At 52.5% G+C, this 23158-nt stretch overlaps 1 protein-coding gene across 1 annotated transcript; it reads right to left on the reverse strand.

Annotated features, from left to right (window-relative positions):
- Window positions 1-14: 14 nt before the first annotated feature.
- On the reverse strand, window positions 15-22280 carry ING5 (inhibitor of growth family member 5). The gene is made up of 8 exons (XM_060151578.1): window positions 22160-22280; window positions 19714-19785; window positions 17052-17218; window positions 15593-15704; window positions 15334-15427; window positions 5052-5187; window positions 4898-4959; window positions 15-3358 (listed from the first exon to the last, which is right to left on the reverse strand). Exons 1-8 carry the CDS (start codon window positions 22194-22196, stop codon window positions 3316-3318), a joined length of 723 nt encoding a protein of 240 aa, XP_060007561.1. The 5' UTR covers window positions 22197-22280; the 3' UTR covers window positions 15-3315.
- Between the last annotated feature and the right edge of the window lie 878 nt (window positions 22281-23158).

Here is a 23158-nt window from a genome sequence, read left to right on the forward strand (position 1 = left end):
AGGATGCATTCTCAAATGTTCCAAAAAATACTTTATTCATTAAACAATATATCCATAATCTATAACATGATCCAAAAATACAGATATACATCTTTACATTATTTAATAAAAAGATTTACAATATTATCTTTCCTTTACAAAGAGAACATCAATAATTCCTTGAAAATACAATGTAACATTCATGTTAAAGCTGCATCATTTTGGATGAGATGTGGTATGATGAACACCACAGATACACACTAGGAAGGAACTTCACAGAACTCTCTCCTGAACGAGAACACTTTTCTTAGATGTCCTATTTTAAAATTCCTCTCGACACAGGTAATGAAGACCAACCACTGTTCACTGAAACTTGAGGAAAACCTGAAACCTTCCACGCCGTGACAAGTGTCCCAGCCCCGCACCAGGGCAGGCCCTGGCTGTGGCTACACGGGGAAGCTGCTCTTCAGACAGCGTTATTGCTCGAAGCGGTCCTCGCCAAGGGCTGCCAGCGATGGGTCAGGAGGCAGGACTGACACGCAGCTGGCCACTGTCCCCACACACCCCTCCAACTCCCTCACACCCACCCCGTCGCTGCTGCCTGGGGCTGCGTCCGGCGTCTGCTGCCCTGGGCAGACGGGAAGCCACCCGGCTCACGTGGCCCTGCCAGCACCAGGTTCATGTCCACCTGCTCGGGGGCCCAGCCTCCAGTGGGGACAGTCACACAGGCCTCAGTGTATGCGTCCCAGCCACGAGCCCCACGAGCTTGGCCACAGGGGCGGGGGGCTCAGTTTAACACCTGCTTTTATTGGTGCAGCACGAGTTCTCCTGCAGGAAAATGAGAGGATGTTTCTCCAACTGCCGACAGATAAGACAGCAGTGGAAACAAGGGAACGACTCTGCTTCTCCTCTGCACGAGAAACCTCTTCCCTCACAAGTAAGCCCCACGGCCACAGAGGGCCGGCACTCTCGCTCGCTCAGAAATGCTGCGACGCCCAGGGCAGCCTCCACCTAGGTGATGGTCGGGCGGGGCTCCAGAGCAGCCTCCAGCATCAGCCCCGGAGCCCGGCGAGCATCCTGATGAAGGCGGCAGGCCTCAGACGACGCCGCAGGCAGCGTGGGCTCCAGCCGACCCCTCGGGCCAGGACGTTCCCGACCACATGGCCACCAAGTGTCTTCTGTCACGGGCAGCACTGGTGTTCGGGGAGGCCAGACAACGCTCCGGGGACTCTTTCTACTCTGCTCCTGTTTTCCGTTTTCTCCTAAGCTACGTGCACATTATTTTGGTGATATTATTGTAACCAGCAAAAAGTAAACACTAGAAACATACAAGCACAGAAACTTTAAAAAAAAAAAAAGGTCCACATGTGGGATGTTACACAGTGACAAGCAGGATGGTACCATCGGACTTTAAACAAAAGCTTAAGACAGAGAAGTCGGTCATCCTGCCTGGGAAACGACCGTGACCTCAGGAAACCAGGTGAGAATCCCAACTGAATCAGCCAGCAACCCACATCCACAAACACCATCGCTTTCCCGCAATAACAGCGGGTGTGAAGTGTTCACAGATGACGTGCAAATATTAAATTAGCTTCTAAAGAATCCCCACAGCTTACTGTACTTACCTATCTTCTCCACAAAAACTGGTAAAAGGGGGAAGAAAAATTTTTTTCCCACATTTATTCCCCACAATCCTTAAACACCTGTATTAACAAAACCCTAAGTTATTAAATACCAACGCCCCTGGGTTTCTAGCCAATGCTGAGACTGAGGGTGCTGACAGCACTCGTCCGGACACGGCCCCCCTTCTCTGGGGCAGCAGAATGGCATCGGGTCTAGAAAGCCGTGTGGCTCCGGGATCCCCCAGGGACAAGCTGCAGCAGCGGCCGACCCCCTACCCCACCCCCGGCCCGAGACTGGACAGGCCACACGTGCTGAACCGACCTGCCCACGGTCATCTGGGATCAAGTGCCACTCCGTCAGCTCCCTCCAGAAAGGACAGAGTTGGACACGGAGCGCAGGCGAAGCCCCACTGGGAAGCCCAGACGCAGACCCCAGCCAGACCCCGCTTCCATCTGCTGAATATTAACTAACTCTGCGGGGAGTGGCCCTGTCTAGGACACAGCCTCACAGGTTCCCTTCTGCTTTCTTTCCTCTCCTTGGTGAATATTAGAAAATAGGAGGAGCATCTATAGTAACAAGGTCTCAGGAGGAAGCGGGTGTATCATTCCAGACGGCCTTCCTTATAAAGAAAACAAGGTTTGTCGAAATTGGGAATCTCAGCCCCAAGTCTGTCTCATGGACTTCTGGCCTGAACACAGAAGCAGGTTTCCCCTTCCGTAAATGCACGCCGGAGGCTCTCAAATCCGAGGACACCTGCAGAAGTCACACTTTCTGGACCATCATGACACACGGAATCAACACACCAAAGGTACGCAACCTCCCCCAACTGTTACCAAAAAGACGGTTCAAAGTCGGTTTGGTGAATGCTGTTTAAAGAGAAAGGACACTCTAGTTTCCTAGCTTCATCCAGAATTGCTATTGTGGCACAAGAAATTCACAAATCACATCACAAAATTGTCTCCTCGATCTAAGCTGCTCATCTGCTGTGCAAATGAACAGGTTTCAAATCAGCCCCTAGCGGCTTGGACTCACTCCATATTCACACAGACCACTATCTTCATGCTACCACGATAATTCATCTTCACAGTAAAAACGCCAGGAATTCCCAGGGAAACAGAACATCAGCCCGTCTGCTGGGCCGTCTCTTATCGTTCGCTAATGGAGAGACGTTTACTCCAGAAAGTAAACCCCTCATGGAGGGAAGTGGGAGTCCAGACGAAAAGGCAGTGCACAGCGAAGCTGAGACCCCTGCCCACCCCGGGGAGAGCCGGCCCCTCCCAGGCTCGTCACCAGGCTCCACATGCACCGCTCTCAGTGAGGGTCAGAGGCGCCTGCAGTGGTGCCGGGCTCTCGGGGAGCAGCCCCGGGAAACCACAGACAGATGACCAGGGCTCACACCTCCAGCTGCAAAGCGATGGCAGTGTACCAGGCACGCACACCCCTCAAAGTCCTGGGGCCACTCGCTGTGACCGCCATGCTTGGGGCCAGTCATGAGAATGGAGTCACTGTGGTAAGTCCCCTAGGGGCACTCCTCTGGGCAACAGGGCTCAGGTGGCTTCTTGTTTGTTTTAGGAAATATCCAGAATTACAACTGGCCATTGAGTTATTAAATATCATTGGAAACAAGGTCGTTTTAAAATGAAGATAAAATATTGCGACGTGAATGAAGGGATGTATTAACGTGCTCTTCGGGTCCGGGCGTCCGCCTCTTCCTTACTTCTTCTTCCTCCTTTCCTGAACACACCGCGGACAGAACCTGTGATGAGAAAGGCACAGTGAGGGGCCCTTTGCACGTGGGCAGCCAGACCCCGTTTCCAGGATGGCTGGACGCTGCTGAAACGGCACCAGGACAGAGACCCACAAACGCAGAGAGCGCAGCCTTCCCATCGGGGAAAAGCCCCCACGCGGGCCATTCCATCCAGCACGTCTGTTCTAAAGTCGGTGGATAAGATTCGGGTCGGCGAGCAGCATGGTGCTTACACACGGGCATTCCTCTGGATCAAGCTCACGGGTCCTCCCTGTGCGATGACACCGCCACTGGGACCGAACTGGAGGCGGGCAGTCGGGCGGGGCCCCTTAACCTGGCAGAGGAGCAGAGCCCCGCCCGCCCCACAGGGCTGAGCGGGCCCTGGTGGCCCTGGGCGAGCAGGTTCCAGAGCCAGAGACACGGGGGGCTGCTCTGGGTCCCTCCTGGGCCCTGGCAGCCCCGTAACAGAAGGGAGGCAGCTGATCCTGTGTGATGCAGCTGCCCCGGCCCCGGCCACCAGCACCTGGTCCAGGCCAGCGAGTGAGCCTGGCCCCGCCGGGCCCTGGGGTGGAGGGCAACGCTGCACCAGCGAGCACGGTGTGCAGACTCCCAGACACGGGCTCAGGTCTCAGACCTAGGCGGGAAGCAGCCTGCTCGCTGCCATCTCCCAGGGGAGCCCAGGGAAGTCGGGAGTTAGCAGCGGGCTGGGGCCGCGGCGCCCTGGCTTCCTGGCCGGCTCTGCGCGTCCCGCCCTGTTCCCAGCAAGTGGTGGGCAGACCCTCTCCTCCCAGAAGGAAATGATTTTCCAGTGCCTACTAGACTCTTCCACCCAGAAGTCCCACAAACAACTCGAACCCACCACGTCCCAGTCAAACTCAAATTGCCCTCCCCGCCTCCTGTTCCCGGGACTTCGCTTCAGCGCAGGTCAGCAAAACCAGATTTCTATGCACACTAAAGCTGCCGCTGCCCACTGAACACAGGACAGAATAGACGGCGCCATGATCCATGGCACGTCTTCTCGATGGAACGGAAAGCCCGCGGCACTAAGGGTGCCTGGCCTGCGCCTGGCCAAGACCTAGTTAACGTTCTTCGTCTTTCGTCAAAGCTCCCCGGGGAAGAACTCCTCATTCTCTGTTTGCATCTGTAATCATCTCTGCCTCACTCAACAGTCAGAATGGCCGTGGTTTGGGGGAACAGGAAGTGCAGGTCACCTTCGATCAAGGCAGGGGTTGGAGCGCCGACTCTTTGCACAGTCGACTTACAGTCGGCCATCCATACCCGCGGTTCCTCCACACCGCAGATCCAACCCACTGGGAATCACGGAGCACCGCAGTATTTACCATTGAAAAATATCTGCATCTAAGCAGTTCAAACCCATGTTGCTCACGGGTCCCTACATTATGCAATCGTAATAAAAGCCGCAACCCCGCGTGAGGCGGGTGGGTGTCCCCTGCAGCTCGGCCCCGGGGACCACGACCAGTGGCGGCAGGCAGGCCCCCAGCCCAGCCGCTCACCCAGTTCTCCAGGAAAGCCGGCGCCCATACTGACCATTTTCCTTTAGGCTTCGTGGTCAGGTCCACACAGGCGAAGTGAAACCACTCGATGGGGCACTGCAAGGCGAAGGAGGTGGTGGTCAGCCCCGCACTCCGGGTGCCACCCGCCCCGAGGACGCCGCCCCAGGCCTCAGCGAGGCCCCACTCACATCCGGGTTGTCACAGCCGATCATCTCCCCGTAGGACACCTGGTGGCACAGGCAGTAGGTGGGCTCGTTTGGGTCCACGGGCATGTCCAGCACGTCAGAGGGATGCACCGACAGGATGGTATCGGTGAACTCCGACCTGCGCGGAAACAACAGCGGTGAGTGGGGGGGTAGAGGGACGAGCTGCCCCGGATGGCGCCAGACAAGGCCGTGCACGAAGGCGTGGGAGGGTGTCGGGGGGAGGCGCTCACTACTCAGCGTCCAGACCAGTCCCCCCAGGGACAGGAACCATGCCCAGCCCCGGCCCCCCGCCCGATGGGGCCTGCTCCCCAAGCTCCTCCCCCAGCCTGGGTCAGCCCCCGCAGCCTCCCGCGGCCTCTCCCCGGCCGGGGCAGGCACACGCCACCACCACCAGCGGACACCTGGCAATATCCGAGAACCCACCTGAGCCCATCCAGGCAGCCCAGGTGTCTGAGCAGCCCTGGCTCCGCCAGCTCGCCCGGCACCTCCCCCACAAGAAGGGCCACCGCCTCGCCGCGAGAGCCACAGGAGCCCCTGCCCCCCTCGCCCTGCCCTGGCCCTGACCCCCAGGAGCCCACCACCACCCACCCAGCTGCCCACTGTCAGCAGGGCCGCCCTCACCTACCCACGCCAGGGAAGCGGCCTGTCGCCCTGCACTCCCCAGCTGCCCTCTGGGCTCCACCCACAGCCCAGCCAGACCCCTGCACTGTCCACACCGCCCTCCGACCTGCTGCCTGCGGCTCTGCAGCGCACACAGGGAAGGGCTCGTGGAATCGACTCTCATGTGTTTCGTTATTTAAAACAAAACCCGTGAGCTCAGGCTGGTGTAGACAAACAGTATGTTCCCACCAGTACAGAAAGAAAACCCTCCCTCCCCCACCCCCACCCCCAAAATAAAAAGTACAGGTGCAGATTCAAATGCGCACTTGCTAACCAAACACAGCAAGTCACACGAGGAACACGGCAAAAGGAAAGCTAGGACGTGGCGGCCGCCGGGCCATCTGAATACACTGACCCGGAAGGAAACGAAGAAAATCTGGTCCCCAAAGGGATTCACTGCTCACGTGCTCCCTGTGCACCAGAGTCTAGAAACACGCTGTGCCTTTGCGACCTGCCTCCCGGCCCAGCGAGGTGCCCTGGCCGCGCGCCGTCCCTGACACAAGTATGCTCGGTGCCCTGCAGTGCCACCCGGGGCCCTCCCTCTGCGTGGGCTCTGCTCTCCGTCTCTGGGAACGCCACGGAAACGCGCCCCGGCCCCTGTGCTTTCAAACTGCTTCAGGCACAGCCACGAGCAGGCCTTCGGGCTGGGGCGCTGTGTCACCGCCCGCAGGGTCCTGTCCTGCCGCCAGGGGCCTCCCTCCCAGGCGCCCCCCGGGGAATCAGTGCAGACCCCCGCGGCAGCCACCCACCAGCAGACTCAGGCCTCTCCTGCGGTGCTTCCCACCTCCGGCACAGACCTCGCCTCGTCTGCTCCGTGCCTTCTACTTGAGGCTCGACCACGCCGCACAGTTCCAGCTGCCGTGGCAGTAGGAGAGGCTGCAGGGCTTGTGGGGACCCCCCAGCGAGGACACCTCCAGCCAGCAAGCAGGCCTGGGACCCCGCACCACCGCTCCTCCAGTCTGACCTGGAGGGGGCTCCGGGGTGGGAGGGTGGAGGGAAGCGGCCAGGAGGTCACGGGGGCTGAGCCCACGAGGGCCCTTCTTGTTGGCCGAGCCCATCCCTGGGGCAGGCCAGGGCGACCCCTCAGGCAGCAGTGCTGCCCCTCGCTCCGGACCCCGGGACGTGGTGGGCACCCTTCACCAGCCACCCCAGGGAGCCCCACACGCTTCGCCCCCCACGCGCGTCCCAGGCGCTTCAGGACACGCCCCCCGACAGGCACGGCTACTCATCCTCAGGAGGAACGGCCCCCGCGTCCGCACGCAGATCCTGCCTGGCTCACGGGCTGTACAGACGGCAAGGACGTACCCGAGGTCTGGCGCTCGCCATTCGGGTGGCCCCCCCGCCTGGCCCCGCAGGGTGACAGGACCTGCCTCTGACCCTGGAACCGCATCACCCCAAGGCAGGCCGTGAAGCCACAGCACCGGCAGACGGGGTACACTGGCCCGCACCCGGCCCGTGGGTGTCCTGTCCTCTCCAGACACCGTCCCGGCCCCGTCCTGCCCCAATGGCCCCCGGGGACAGGGTGCCCCCGGTCACACAGCAGAGCGGGCCTTCAGGGTGGGCCTCAGCACCCCCAGCCCCCTCTGTCTGTAAACTGGGGCAGTCATGGCACCACCGCCCGGGGTGGCCGTGGAGAGGAAACGGTTCGCGTAGAAGCGCCGGGTCCAGCCTGACTTACCGAGGGCTCTGCCAACGTTGCCACCCCTGACTACCCCTTCTCACCTGCCGCTGCTGCGGCCAGCGCTACGAACAGCAGCCAGCGACATGCACGCCAGCCCCCTCAGTGAGGGGCAGCTGCGGGCCCGGCCGGCTCCAGCGCGTCCGCAGAGACGGGGTGAGACACCCGGGTCATCCCCGAGGTCTGAGCCACGGCCAGGCACGCACTCGTCAGGGAGCCTCCCACTGCACCAGGGAGCCAGGGTCTTGTCCCTCCAAGGGGGCTCATGGAGAGGAAGGGACACAGGAGAACACCTGCTCATCCCCAGAGGAGGCCGGCACGCCCGCAAGCCCTAAGCAGGAAGGAGCAGAAAGGCGCGGAACACTGCTGCCATCACGAGGAGGAAGACAAGCCCGACAGTGAGGTCACACTTCAAAGACACTGGACAGCTGTGCAGTGACACAGGCAAGATGCCCTAGGGCTGAGGAAGAGGCAGCAGCCGAGGGCGCAGGCCATCCATCTCCCGTGCTCAGCCGAGGCCCGGAGGCCCACTGGGGACCACACCGACTCTGCAGGACCCCGCACACACGGCCGTGACCCTACAGTCCACTTACTGACCCTGGGGCCATGCAGAGGCTGCAGAGTGACATCCCTGGTCTCTGAGCAGCCAGCCTCCTCCTCCAGGCCTCCGCAGGAAGGAAAGCCAAGCACCGCCCACAGACAGCCACTGCGGCAGCAAAACAGACACTCTGGCTTCTCCGTCAGGAGCCGGGAGGCCCCCTGCCGCCTTCGCCACCCCGCCCCAAGCCTGCTCCATCTGCCTGGACCAAAGAAGGGCAAGCCCTCTCCACGTGCCTCCAAGGCCAGACAACGAGACGAGTACATGACGTGAAAAAGCAGGAGCGGTAACCACAGGGAAGTGGGCAGACAGAAGCAGATGCAGAGACGACCCAGATGTTAAAATTAGCAGAGAAGGGCTTTAAACACACATTAGGAAGAAAACGTAAGTAACGGGGATGCAAATATGGAGGCTTTTCAAAAAGGAACTAAAATCCGTACAAGAGGAATCAACTGGGGGCTCCAGAATGAGGACTACGGTGCACGCGGACTCCCGGCCCCGACCACGGCGGCCTGGCGCACCCGCGCACACGCAGGCAGCACGCGCTACAGCGCTGCGCGACCCGCGGTCGGATGAACCCTCGGATGTGGCACCTCAGACGCAGAGGGCTGCCTGTAAGGTGACACACGGACTTCCAACTGCATGGAGGGCTGGTGCCCCCAGCCCCACACCGTTCAAGGGTCACCTGTAACGTTTACGGCCTCATCCGTCTGCAACGGACACAGCCTAACTGTTCCCACACAGTCAACAAACATCCCCCAAAAGGCAGATGCTTTCAATCACCTCTGACACAGGTCTCACGGCCCAGCATTAAATGTCCTGCCAGATCTACAAAACCGGCTTCAGTAAGAACACACACAGGTCAGTGCAGTCCCCAGGATCCCCCTGCAGAGCAGACAAGAAGGAGACGCACCGTCTAAATGCTCAACAAAGAGGCTCTCGCGAGGGTTCACATCTCATCAGCAACATCCAGACTCTGGAGAACGCTACAAGCCAAACAGCGCAGGTCCTTCAAGAAGGAAAATTATGAAGAAAAGAAAGGGATGGAGAAAAGCTTACGCATTAAAGAAACTTTACCTAAACAAAGACCCTGACGAAATAACAGGTACTGAACTGCCCGCCTACTATGAACAAGTAGAAAACTGGACAAGACACCTGAAGTAGGAGTTACCAGACACTACACAGAAGGCAGCACAGGACAGCGATCCTGAGAAGGTAAACGAGCCAGGTGAGACCTATGACCTTCTCAGCTTTCTGCCCGGAGGTACTTTCCACACGCCAGTCCTTAGAGAGGAGCAAAAGCCTGCATGTCTAGGAGGGAAAAACCAAAGCTCAGGGAGGGTGGGGCTGCTGGAACTTGGGGGCAGGGTGCTGGAAAGGAGGAAGCTAGAGGAAGTGCACTCCGGAAATCTGCAAACAGATCCATTTGAGCTTTTAGCTAAAGATTAAGCTGCCCGTGCACGGACTGACAATCCACAAGGCCAGGCAGAGAATACCAGGGACCCGTGAGCTGAACAATTCCCAGAGCTCACACGCAGCCTGGGCAACATTCAAGTTCCAACCAGCCAGCATGGAGAGACCTCGTCAAACACCAAATACATTCAGAGGAGAACACAGAAGGGTCACACCTTAGCAGGAGGGTTTAACCAACCCTAGAGTAAAGGCTGCTCTAACCTAGAGGTTGGCAAAATACAGCCTGCAGTTGGCTGCCTTTTCTACAAATAAAGTGTTCATGAGACACAGTCGCATCATTCATCTACACACTTTCTGTGGATGCTTTCAATAGTAAACAGCAGAGTTGAGTGGTCACAACAGAGACAATACGGCCTACAAGCCTGAAATATTTACTATCTGGCATATTAAGAAAAAGGCTTTTTTTTAACCAACGTTAAAAATGTGCCTACAAAGGATCAAGCTGCTCCACAGGTGATTAAACTAGTGACAAAAATTTAAATGAATTTTTAAAATTCAACACCCGTTAAACGAAGACAACAAAATCCTGATGTTCAACCACATAACACTGACACTGTCTTAACAATGAGTCAAAACTTACTAGATGGGGGCTTCCCTGGTGTTGCCGTTGTTAAGAATCCGCCTGCCAATGCAGGGGACACGGATTTGAGCCCTGGTCCGGGAAGATCCCACATGCCGCGGAGCAACTAAGCGCGTGCACCACAACTACTGAGCCTGCGCTCTAGAACTTGTGAGCCACAACTACTGAAGCCCGCATGCCTAGTGCCTGTGCTCTGCAACAAGAGAAGCCACCGCAATGAGAAGCCCACGTACCACAACAAAGAGTAGCCCCCGCTCGCAGCAACTAGAGAAAGCCCACACGCAGCAACAAAGACCCAATGCAGCCAAAAGTAAAATAAATTAAATAAATAAAAATTTTAAAAAATGCTAGATGGACTTCCCTGGTGGCACAGTGGTTAAGAATCTGCCTGCCAATGCAGGGGACATGGCTTCAAGCCCTGGTCCGGGAAGATCCCACATGCTGCAGAGCAACTAAGCCCATGCGCCACAACTACTGAGCCTGTGCACCACAACTACTGAAGCTCGTGTGCCTAGAGCCCATGCTCCGCAACAAGAGAAGCCACCACAATGAGAAGCCCGCGCACCGCAACAAAGAGTAGCCCCTGCTCGCCGCAACCAGAGAAAGCCCATGTGAAGCAACGAAGACCCAATGCAGCCAAAAATAAATTTTAAAAAAATTACTAGACATGTGAAGGAGGAGGAAAATGTGATTTACAACCAGAGAAAAAGCAGTCAACAGAAACAGACCTGCCAAACTCATCAAAATGTATGCATTAAATATATACTGTTCTTTATATATCAATCATACCTTAATAAAGCAGCTTTAAAACAACAACAAAAAGAAATAGACCTGGAAATGACAGAATCAGAAGAGAAAGTTTTTTAAAAAGCTGTTGTAAAATGATATATTCAAAGATATAAAGGAAAATATATGTGTAATAACAGAAATGGCAAGTATATAAAAAAAGAAACAGAACTTCCTGATAAGAAAATTTCTTAAATCAAAGATTCACTAAAGGAGATTAAGATTAAATTAGACAACAAGGAAGAAAAGACTTGAAGATAAAGTAATAGAAACTATCCAAATGGAAGCGTAGAAAGAAAATTTCTGACAAAATAATAAGCAGAGCCTCAGTGATCTGTAGGAAAATATCAAGCTAACACACATATATGATTGGAGTCCCATAAAAAGGACAAAAGAGAGCAGAAAAAAAATTTGAAAAACTGGCTGAAAAATTACAAATTTGATGCAAACTATAAACTAACAGTTCCCAGAAGCTCAATGAGCTCCAAACAGCAAACACACAAAAAACACACACGAGGACACATCATAATTAAGTTGTTAAAAATCAAGTTGCTGTGGACTTCCCTGGTGGAGCAGTGGTTGAGAATCTGCCTGCCAATGCAGGGGACACGGGTTCGAGCCCTGGTCCAGGAAGATCCCACATGCCGTGAAGCAACTAAGCCCTGCGCCACAACTACTGAGCCTGCGCTCCAGAGCCTGCGAGCCACAACTACTGAGCCTGCATGCTGCAACTACTGAAGCCCGTGCACCTAGTGCCCATGCTCCACAACAAGAGAAGCCACCACAGTAATAAGCTGCGTACCGCAACGAAGAGCAGCCCCTGCTCGCCACAATTAGAGAAAGCCCGCGTGCAGCAATGAAGACCCAACACAGCCAAAAATAAATAAATAAAACAAATAAATTTTTTAAAAAATCAAGTTGCTAAATGGAAACCTTAGAAGCAGCAAAAATAAACAAAGCCACTTATATACAGAAGAACAAAGATAAGAATTACCACTAATTTCTCATCAGAATCAATGCAAGATGGAAAACAACAGGACATCTTTAGTGATGAAAGAAAAAAAGAAGTCAACCTGAAACTTTATATCCAACAAGAATATCCTTCAAAGATGGAAGTGAAATAAAGATATTTTCAAAGAAACAAAAACAGAAAATTCATCACCATCAGCAAACCTGCACTGTAAAAAATGTTAAAGAGGGCTTCCCTGGTGGCGCAGTGGTTGAGAGTCCACCTGCCGATGCAGGGGACACGGGTTCGTGCCCTGGTCCCGGAAGATCCCACATGCCGCGGAGCAGCTGGGCCCGTGAGCCATGGCCACTGAGCCTGCGCGTCCGGAGCCTGTGCTCCGCAAAGGGAGAGGCCACAACAGTGAGAGGCCCGTGTACCGCGCAAAAAAAAAAAAAAAAAAAAGTTAAAGAAAGTTCTTCAGGCAGAAGAGAAATGATACCAGATGGAAATCTGCATCTACATAAAGTGAAGGGCATTGGAAATGGTAAATATATGGACTAACTATAAAACTTTTTCTCATATTTTAAAATGTTTAAGATAAGCAATGATTTAGACCTAAAACAATAACAACAATATATTCAGAGACTTATGTCATACGTAGAAGTAAAATTTTTGATAATAGCACAAAGGACAGGAGGCAGAAAACAGAAGAATACTCATGTAGGCTCTTACATTAAACATGAAATAGTACAATATTATTTGAAATTCTTTGTGATAAGTTAATGAAACAGGGTATACACACTTGAATAGTCCTTAAAATAGAATACTGAAGAAATTCCCTGGTGGTCCAATGGTTAGGACACAACACTTTCACTGTCAGGGACCTGGTTAGATCAGGGAACTAAGATCCCACAAGCCATGCTGCGCAGCCAAAAAGCAAAAAACAAAAAAATAAATAAAATGAAAACTAAGACTTCTTTGAGATACCATTGACACCCACTTAAAAAAAGTGGAATACTGAAAAAATACGTGATTAATCCAAAAGAAGACAGGAAAAGAACAGATGGGACAAGGAGACAACTAATAGCAAGATAGTAAATTTAAATCCAACCATATCACTAATTACATTAAATCTGAATAGTCTAAACAGTGCAATGAAAAGAAGGAAATTTTCAGACTAGATAAAAAAGCAACACTCAATTATTTGCTGCTTTCAAGAAACTCACTCTAAATACAAAAACACAAATGTGGTGAAAGTAAAAGAATGAAAAAGGGAAAAAACACACCATGTAAAAACTCACTGTAAGACACTTGGAATGGCTATAGTAATATTAGACAAAACAGACTTCAAAACAAAGAAGGACAACAAAATAAATAATGATAAAGGAGTCCATTATTTTTAAAAAACCTAAATGTGTATGTACCTCCAAGTAACAGAGCTTCAAAATATATGAAGCAGAAACTCACAAAGCAGGAGGAGAAATAGACAAATCCATGTCTAGAGTTGGTGATCTCAACACTCTTCTCTCAGTAATTTATACAAGTAAACAGAGTATCTGTCAGGATACATAAAACTTGAACAGTGCTGTCAACCAAGTTATATAATTGACATCCACCCAACAACAGTAAGATACACATTGCTTTCAAGTATATATGGAACATTCAGAAAAACAGACCATAAACCATAACCTAAAACTTAATCACTTTCAGATAATTTCAATTACAGAAGTTCTCTGATCACAGCAAAATTAAATTAGAAATTGAAATTAGAAAGTTACCTGGAAAATCTCAAATTATTTGGAAGCTGAGAAACATACTTTTATATAAGCTATGAGTCAAAGAAAAATCACAAAAGAAAATTTTAAATATTCTGAATGGAATAAAAACAAAAACATAACATATCAAAATTTGTGTGACGCAGCTAAAACAGTAATTAGAAGAAAGTTTATAGCTTTAAATATTTATATTAGAAAAGAAGGGAAGTATGAAAATCATACTAAGCTACTAAGCTAACTTCTACCATAAAAAGCTGGAAAAAGAAAAGCAAAATAAATCCAGGCTAAGTAGGGGGACAGAAAGAATAAAGATATTAGCAGAAGTAAGCACAATAGAAGACAAACAGTAGAGAAAAAAACTCAACGAAACCAAAAGCTAGTTTTCTGAAAAGATCAAGGCAAAATGAGAGAAGACATAAATCATCAATTTCAGGTCTAAAAGGGTGAGCATCAGTACAGAACCTACGACATCAGAAGAATAATAAAGGAATATTATGAATAACTTGATGTCAGTAAGTGTGACAACTTATATGAAACCACAAATTCCTTGAAAGATGTAGATTACCAAAACTGACTCAAGAAGAAATAGAAAGGTTGACTAGTTCTATAACTTTAAAGAAGTTGAATACAGCATCAGACTGTATACTTAAAATGAAAACATTTTATTGTTATGTAAATTATTCCTTAATGAAGTTAATCTAAAAGGTTAAAAAAAAAAGCAACAAGACTAAACTATAGGGTCCAGGAGTGCACTGTGTCAGGGACAAAACTACAAAGAAAGAATGGAAGTGAACACCCTGTCTGTGTGGGTCGTGTGTGTCTGGAGCTGAGGAAGTGGTGATTCTGAAGGGGCACAGGGAAGGGCCCCCCAGGGAGCGTTAGTCACCGGCCAGGCAATGATTACAAGGAGGTGCCTCTTACAGTAATTCGTTAAACCACACGTTTGTTGTGTGGTCTTCTGCATCTGTGCATTACTTTACAATACAAAGACACTATTTGGGGTTTGTTTTTTTTTAAAGATAAAAGTTTAAACACTAGGTTTAAGAACCAAAACTTTTCTTTTGTCGAAAACTAACTCTTCTGAACTCTCCCCATTAACTGTCAGAATCATCTCCACAGAAGCCACTTGGCATTTTAGCATCTCCTATGAAGCAATGTTACACTATCTTGGAGGATGAAGCATCCCATTCATATTCTATGAAGCTATCTTGGCGGGTAGGGGGTAGCGAGTGAGAGAGTACTTTAAATGAAATATTCTGAAGTTCAAGTTAAATGACATGGATATTTAATAAATGCAGTCACACAATTTAAAAATGAATACATCTAAAACATGTATTTATATATAAAATGATCAACAGATGTGTATTCAACTACTAGGAAGTGGCTTAGCTTGAACCGCACCAAACATCACCGTGTCTCTTAAGAGGCAGGGCACGCAGTGGCTAAGAGAATGGGTTCTGGAGTCAGACCGCCTGGTGCAAACCCAGGAGCTCTGAAGCCTCGGTCTCCACGACTGCAACACTGCTCCCTCAAGTTGCCGTGAGGACCAACTGACCCGACACGGGCAAAGCAGGAAGAGCTGCAGCACGCCTGGCACGGGCAAAGCAGGAAGAACTACAGCACACCTGGCATGGGTAAAGCAAAAAGCTACAGCACACCTCGCACAGGTAAGCACTTCCTCAGCCTTAGCAGTCACCGGTGTTTCCATCCTGAGCAAATACCAATGGTGTTCTTCAGGGAAAAAGAGAAAAAAAGCACCTCTCACCCTCCTTTATGCTTCTTCTTCTTTGGGGTGTCTTCTTCTGAGGTCCTCCTGCCACGACCCCGGGAGCCCCTCTTTTCTTTCTGACCTCGACCTTCTGAAACAATAAAGACCACAACTTTGTTCACAGATTTCACTGAAGCAGGACAAGATTTACCCAAATATGATATTTACCATAATGTTCCTAATACACTTATCAGACAAAATTCTTCAGAACTCCATAGTTAACAATAACAAAATGAAGAAAAATTAACAGACTTGCTTTTTAGCCCCCGTCCTCCAGAGCTTTCGAAGTCGCTGCCCTCCATCTTGTCCTTCAGGTCCGCCTCGAAGCGAGCCAGGTCCGCATCAAGCCTCCGGATGTGCTTATCCACCTACACAGAAGGATGCTCACACATTCCGTTCGAAACTGAGAGCAAAACGCCTCAGGGTCACAAATGCTCCTGACATCAAGCAGAAAGCACTGTCTGGCCCTTAAATTGAGTCTAGAAGTAACAACACTCTGCTAGAACAAGGCCTGCTATTTCCAACTTGATGCAAGGGTCTTTTTTCCCCACATTCTGTTCCCCATCCACAGAATAAATCCTACTCAGGGAAAAAACCTTGAAGGCAGGCAACAATGAGAAACAGAGCCGTAAGATGCAATGAAGTAAAGGGCTGAGGACCTTGGATACTAGATCCTGACGTAAAATGTGAAGAGCTATAGGTTCGTCAACAGAAAATGACATTTGAAGATGGAGTTCAGGACGGAGCTGGAAGGAAGGACCGCACAGAACTGCCCGTGACAGAGGGGATGCTCCTGTAGCTAAAAGGACGTCACAGCACCAGCTGGCTGGTGACAGCCGTCCAACACCGTCCATCACGGCCCCCGACTGGAAATGAACCACAGTCCTAAGCTTCATTACACGTCAGAGAGAAAACGGACTGTCTTAAGGACGTTGATCACACCTAACTCCTTGGAAGACAGGCTGATTACTCAAAGGATTTAGCACTTTGGAGCGTCGAAGTCCCAAACATAAGCATTAAGGTCTCCTCCTAGAGGATTCTTTCTCAAACACAACTAATTTCAGGCTTTAAAAAAATCACTGTTTAGGGCTTCCCTGGTGGTGCAGTGGTTGAGAGTCCGCCTGCCGATGCAGGGGACACGGGTTCATGCCCCGGTCCAGGAAGATCCCACACGCCGTGGAGTGGCTGGGCCCGTGAGCCATGGCCGCTGAGCCTGCGCGTCCGGAGCCTGTGCTCCGCAACGGGAGAGGCCACAACAGTGAGAGGCCCGCGTACCGCAAAAAAAAAAAAAAAAAAAAAAAAAAAAAAAATCACTGTTTTATTGGGGGAGGCAAGGACGGGAGCCTCACTACACGACCTCATGTGCGTCGCAGACGGCTTTGTGCCACCTTGCAAACCCCAAGAGAAGCGGAATTGAAAGGAAATTGGACAAAACCAATTCTAGGACTTTACCTAAAGCTGACAAAAACAAGCATTAAAAGTACATATAAATGAACAAGCAAAACGGGCACAGGACACAAGACCACAGAAATGGTCCCAGGACGAGGACTCCTCCAACGTGCACTTTCTCTAGCGGCATCGCTCTATCGCTGCCCGGCCTCCACCTCGACGGCCTCCACCTCGACGCGTTTCCCAAGCAGCCTCCCCCTTGCTGCGTGAAAGCGAGGAGCGCGTCCGAGGGGAGGCCCCGCCCCCGCCCCGCCCCCCCTCCTCACCATCTCGTAGGTCTGCATGGCCAGCTGCACCTTGTCGTCGCTGTACTCCCTGCACTTGCTGTAGGCGCTCTGGATCCTCTGCAGGTGCTCCACGCGCTGACCCGGAGACAGAGTCTTCACCGTGGAGATATACTCTGCAGCCAGGATGTCGATCTCGGCTTTCTTGTCTGATAGAGTAATGGGCGAAAAGCCAGGACACGCTCACCAGACTGGCAACCAATAAAGCCTGACAACGACAAGTGCCAGCAAAGAAGTGGCTGGCCCACTGGCCGCCGGTGGCGGGCACCGCCTTCCCAAACACTCTGGATCAGCGAGACAAGCAGACACCCCGACCAGGGCCGTGCGCCCACGACAGTCCCAACGTATGACGCTGCCCCAGCAAGGGTTCATCGTGCCCTCTTGGACTCTCAAGTTTGAAGAGTCCATTTATTATTGTTTGAATAATAAATGATGTGCTCACCTTACCTATGACCCGGCAGGCTACTCTCAGGTACATACCCTCAAGATTTAGAGGCCAGGGCACACATGGGAAAACATTCATGACTGCAGATAACAGAAAACAACCCAAACGTCCAATCTACAGTAAAACAGATAAATAAGCTGTGGTCCGTTCACACAACAGAACGCTACCCAGCAACAAAAAACCAAACAACATCGGTTAATCCCACAAAAGGTGGCACTGAGCGAGAAAAGCAAGACACAAAGGAAAACACACTGTATGATTCCATTGATGTTAAAGGCAAAGACAGACGCAACTCTTAACTCTTCGGTTTAGAGAGGTGAGAAAACCATTCTTGCAGGTGAAAACTCAGGGTGTACCCCTGGGGAAGGGGGGCCTGCTCATGAGGATCACACGGGCCCCCAGGCACTAGAGGCTCCATTTCTCCATCTGCAGAGAGGTTCTCCGCGTGCTATTTGCTAAGCAATCTACAAATGTTTATGCTTATTTCTGAATACAAATGCTTTATCTCACCATAAAAGAAACCTCTGCATTCACTAGTCAGGAAGCTGTTCCTTAGTGAAAAACCACAGCTATTCCAATCTTGCAAAACATGTGCCCAGCACAATGAGTGAAAAAGTGCCCATACCCAAGCACACCACCATGAAATGTAAAACCTCAGGGATAAAGAGAAAAGCCTAAAAGCTTCTAAACAGGAAAGGGAAAAAAAGATCACATATTCAAAGGATGAGAAACCCAAATGACAACAGACTTCTCAACAGCAACACAGAAGCTAGGAGACAATGCAGCAACGCCTGCCACATTCTGGGGGAAATGCCTGTCAATCTGGAATTCTATACCCAGCCAAACCATTCACTGCTGCATTTTCAGACATGCAATGGTATAAGAAATTTACCCTGCCGTAAATTTCTTTCTGGAAGCTCCCAGAGAAAACGCTCCTCTGAAACAAACGGGCAAATCAAGAAGTAGTATGTTTACAGCCTAGGAAACAGGGCTCCATGCCGAAGAGGAGCAAAGGGAGAGCCTAGGAAGACCTAGGGCAAGGCGTGCGCGGCAGGCCCGGAAACTGTCGGCCCGGACGGGACCGCAGGACAGAGGCTCCAGGAGAGGTCTCCATGCAGAGCACACACAGAACTGGCAGGTAACCTGGTGCAGAAGGCACCCTGAAAACGAGGAAAACAAAACCAACAAGAAAAGCAATTAAGAACTCCAAGAAAAAGACAGTTACTCCAAACAGGGCATGTGAGCATAGCATATGGTAAACTACCGACACAGCAGCCCAGGAAAGAAACAGCATCACTGGACAGCACAGCATCACCACAGTTCAAATTCTAGTCCATTACACCCAGGAGACAGGGGGAGGGAGCTGTGTGCGCATGAACCGAGCAGGGCACAACTGGAGACGTAAGTCTTCACTTTTTGTAATAACTGAATAAAGTCTAAAACCAAAAGGAAATAAAGTAAGAAATAGCAGCAAAAATGAACTGTTTAGAAATAGGGAGTTAAATACCAAAAGATCTAAAAGGACTAACTGTTTAAAATAGGTACACAGTTTGAAAATAGAAAATCTTTTAAAGGAAAGAAAAGGTAACAAATATTTTGACTGCGGGAGGGGATGACGATTATAAAGATGTGACATGGAGACGTGTAGGGACACAAGGGACTAAGTTTACTTTAAAGACCCAGCACTAGGGGCTTCCCTGGTGGTGCAGTGGTTAGGAATCCACCTGCCAGTGCAGGCGACAGGGGTTTGAGCCCTGGTGCAGGAAGATCCCACATGCCACGGAGCAACAAAGCCCATGTGCCACAACTACTAAGCCTGCGCTCTAGAGCCTGTGAGCCACAACTACTGAGCCCACAAGCCACAACTACTGAAGCCCGTGTGCCTAGAGCCCGTGCTCCACAACAAGAGAAGCCACCGCAATGAGAAGCCCACACACCGCAACGAAGAGCAGCCCCTGCTCTCCACAACTAGAGAGAAGCCCGCGCGCAGCAACAAAGACCCAACGCAGCCAAAAAAAAAAAAAGACTCAGCACTCTCTCTGACACACTACCCAACACCTGCGGCCCAGGCTGGACAGCAGCCCCACTGCCCCAGGTCCCTGGAAGACCAGTACACCACCCCCTGGATCCCGGTGCTCCGCTCCTGGACTTGGGGAGCTGCTCCCCACACCCTGGCTCTTCTGAAAGGTCTGAACCCACCTTCTGTCCTCTGGTCCAGCTCTCGCATCAGCTGGAAGTTCCTCTGAAGCTCACAGGGTAGGTTCTCAATACCTGAAACACAGACACATGCTTCTCAACAGCAGGACAAAACCCCACCTTCCAAGCTTCATACTTCAAGGCTACAAACAATAAGCCCACTCCGGCTTCTGTTTCTCCTAGAGTTTGGAGAGCAGAAGAATCAAGGTATCTTTTTTCAGGGACACGAGTCCAACATTAAAGACAGTGGGGAATCCAGCCCTCCCCTATTTCACACTGGTAATCGGCTGACGTGCTTCAGAACTTGTCAGAAACTCGAGAAGCTAGAGGTGAACAGAGGGCAGAGGGAGGAAGGTGCCTGTGTGACTCTCCCACCGCAGACCCCAGGCCGCTCCTCCCGTGCAGACGCCCCACAACAGAGAACAAGCCCAAACCCCGGGGTCCTCCTTGCTCTCCTCCCACTCTACTCTGAACTCAGGGCATTGGGCGGTGCCCACCAGGGCTGTGCGGTAGAACTTTATGCCAAGACAGAGCCTCCCGACACAGCACGCACTGGCCACACGGGGCTACTGAGCACCTGACATGGGGCCAGTACAACTGAGGGACTGAACTTCTCATTTTACTTGAGTTTATTTAAAATCAAACAGACCGTGCGGGACAGCAGAGGTAAGGACCCTGCCCTACACTGCTCTCCTGTCCGCACGGCCGGGCTCCTGGTCCAGGCCAAGCTCCCCACCTGCCCGCAGCCAGGACAGGCCCCCTCCACAGATGACCGCTCCAAGAGCTCTGACTGTACAAAGCTGCTGCGTAAGCCCCAGGGCTTCCCAGCTCACACAGAGAGCGGGACAGACCCACCCATGGCCTCCCCGTGGGCTCCCCTGCTGTCCTACCAGGGCTCTCAAGACAGTGCCACCCCTGCACTCTCAGACCTGCTGGGCTCCTTTGTGACCTTTAAACTTTTGTGAACTTTTAAAAACTCTATCTCTCCCATTTGAGAGCCAGTTCCAGGAAAACAGGGATCATGTCTGCTTTCTTGGCACACAGCAGGTGCTCAGGGAGTGAGCAGGGGCCTCCGTCCGCAAGCCTTCACATGGGTGTCCCTCACAGGACAGGAATCGTGTTCCTCAGACCTCCTCCTGGGGCCCCCTGGGCAGGCACCGGGTCAGAGGAGGGCAAGCCACAGCACCCAGAACAGGCACCTGGGTGTAGGTCTCTCCAGTGACGATGGTGGGGAAGCCCCTCCCTCCACGGTGCTCTCCGGCCCAGGACGCTGTGCTCAGGTTGGGCCATGCCTGGGAGACCCCCTTGGGCAGGGCTGGATCCCCACTGCCTTCCCCGGAGCCGGGGTTCACTCCCTACTCTCAGCAACCTCGGGTGGGGGTCTGGGCGCCCAGGCCCGGATGAGTGAAAATCCCCAGTGCAGCACAAGGCTCCAGAGTTACCAGGCAAAATCCCCACCAGCCCGCATCCCCAGGCTATGCCCCCGCCAGGGCCAGACTGGAGTCGGGCCGCAGAGCTCAAACGTGGGATCGCCACTCTCCAGTGAGTGACCTTGACAAGCTACTTAGCCTCTGACGCAGCATCACCCACGCTGTGAAATGCGGCAAATAACCACCTGCTCAGGAGTCCTCCAGAGGGTGCAACCTGTGGCACGCCTCGGGACGTTGGCCCACTCTGATGACCACTGCCTTGAACATCCTACCCACACGTCTAAGTACCGCCCCCAACCCCCTGCGCAAAGACAGGTGCCCTCAGAGACCCTCCGCGCCATCATGCCTTGCAGATGCACGAACTGAGGCTTGGAAGCGGACTCCCAGGTCACAGCACAAACAGGCACAGAACCCAGAACCCTCAGGCCCTGGGCCCCCCAAACCCGGCCCAGAGTCCCAAGGGACTGAGACTCGACCACTTTAGTGGGTCACCGCGGTGGGGGCGGGTCCGGGAATGGGCGGGACGGGACTCGGAGGGGCGGGGCCTAGACAGAGAGGGCGGGGCCAGGGCGGAGAGGGCGGGCCCGACGACGAAGTTGGCGGGGCCTAGTGAATGAGGGGCGGGGCCCAGCCAAGGAAGACGGGTCCTAGGGACGAGAGAATGGGGCTTATGGCGAAAGTGGGCGGGGCTGAGCCTGGGAGGGTGGGGCCGAGCCGCGTTGGCCCCGCCCAGCACCCGCCGGGCCCCGCCCAGCACCCGCCGGCCCCCGCCCCGCCGTGACGCACCGGGAATTGGCGCGGCCGTGACGGCGGGACCCCGCGCCGCACCCCCAGTGCCCCTCCCTCGTGGGCCCTCCCGCCCCGCGCGTGCCTCAGCCCCTCCCGCCGCCTCCGGGCCGTCCCGCCGCCCCCACGTGCCCCGGGGTCCGCACGTGGAGCCTAGTGCGTGGGGCGGGGGGGGACGCGGCGGGGGCGGCCCGGCCAGGGCGGTGGGCCTAGGGGGCGCGGGGGCCGCTTACTGTCCAGGTAGTGCTCCAAGTACATGGCGGTCGCCATCTTCGTCCGCGGCCGCGCTCTGGGTCTGCGCGGGCGGTGGCCCCGCGAGAGGCGGAGGCGGGGCCGGCGTGGTCACTATTAATGAGCCCCGCGCGCTGATTGGTCGTCTTCAGGGGCGGGGCGCCGTCTGAACCCGCCCCACGGCTTCCGGTCGGGGCCGCGCGAGGTGCCGCGCGGGAGCTGGGCGGTCCCGGCGGGGCGGGCGGAGCAGGTGTCTGGTAGCGGGGAGGTGGAGCGCGTCCCGACCCCGAGGAGGAGCGGCCTCCGGGGCCCCGCGGACCCAGACTCCTGCGATTCCGGGGGTCAGCGGGGGCAGTCGTTCATCACTGAAAATGCACGTTTAAAGGTACACCCTCCTCCGTGAACTCTTCACTAAACCCCAGGCAGATATCTAAGAGTGGAAACACGTTCATTGTTTTGCCAATTTTATCTTCATTGTAGAAATCAAACTGTACAGGAATTTACAGTTTCCCAACCTCCCGAAGTTAAAGGACTGTGATTATCTTGCTCACCTTTCAATCTAAATGATAGCAGTTTCGGTGCAACCTTTCTGGCCCCATTTAATGCTTGATGTGAAAATGCACACACGCGCGCTCGCGTACATAATTGCACACTACCCACCTTTTTATTGTTTTAAGTAGATAAGTGTTTTTATTAATAGACTTTAGAGCAGTTTTTGGTTTTCAGAAAAATCGAGAAGCAAATACAGAGTTCTTATACACCCCCTCCACACATACACACGGTTTCCTTTATTATAAACATTTTCCATGGGTGGGGTACATTTATTAAAATTGATGAAGCAATACTGATACATTATTATTAACTAAATTCCATGGTTTACATTACGAATGATTCTGTGTTGTACAATTATGTTAAGTATCCACCATTACAGTATCATACAGAATAGCTGCACTGCCCTAAAAATCGTCTGCTTCTCCTATTCATCCCTCTCCCTGCCCCCG

This window comes from Lagenorhynchus albirostris, chromosome 6 (assembly GCF_949774975.1).
Source record: "Lagenorhynchus albirostris chromosome 6, mLagAlb1.1, whole genome shotgun sequence".
Classification (NCBI taxonomy): Eukaryota; Metazoa; Chordata; class Mammalia; order Artiodactyla; family Delphinidae; genus Lagenorhynchus; species Lagenorhynchus albirostris.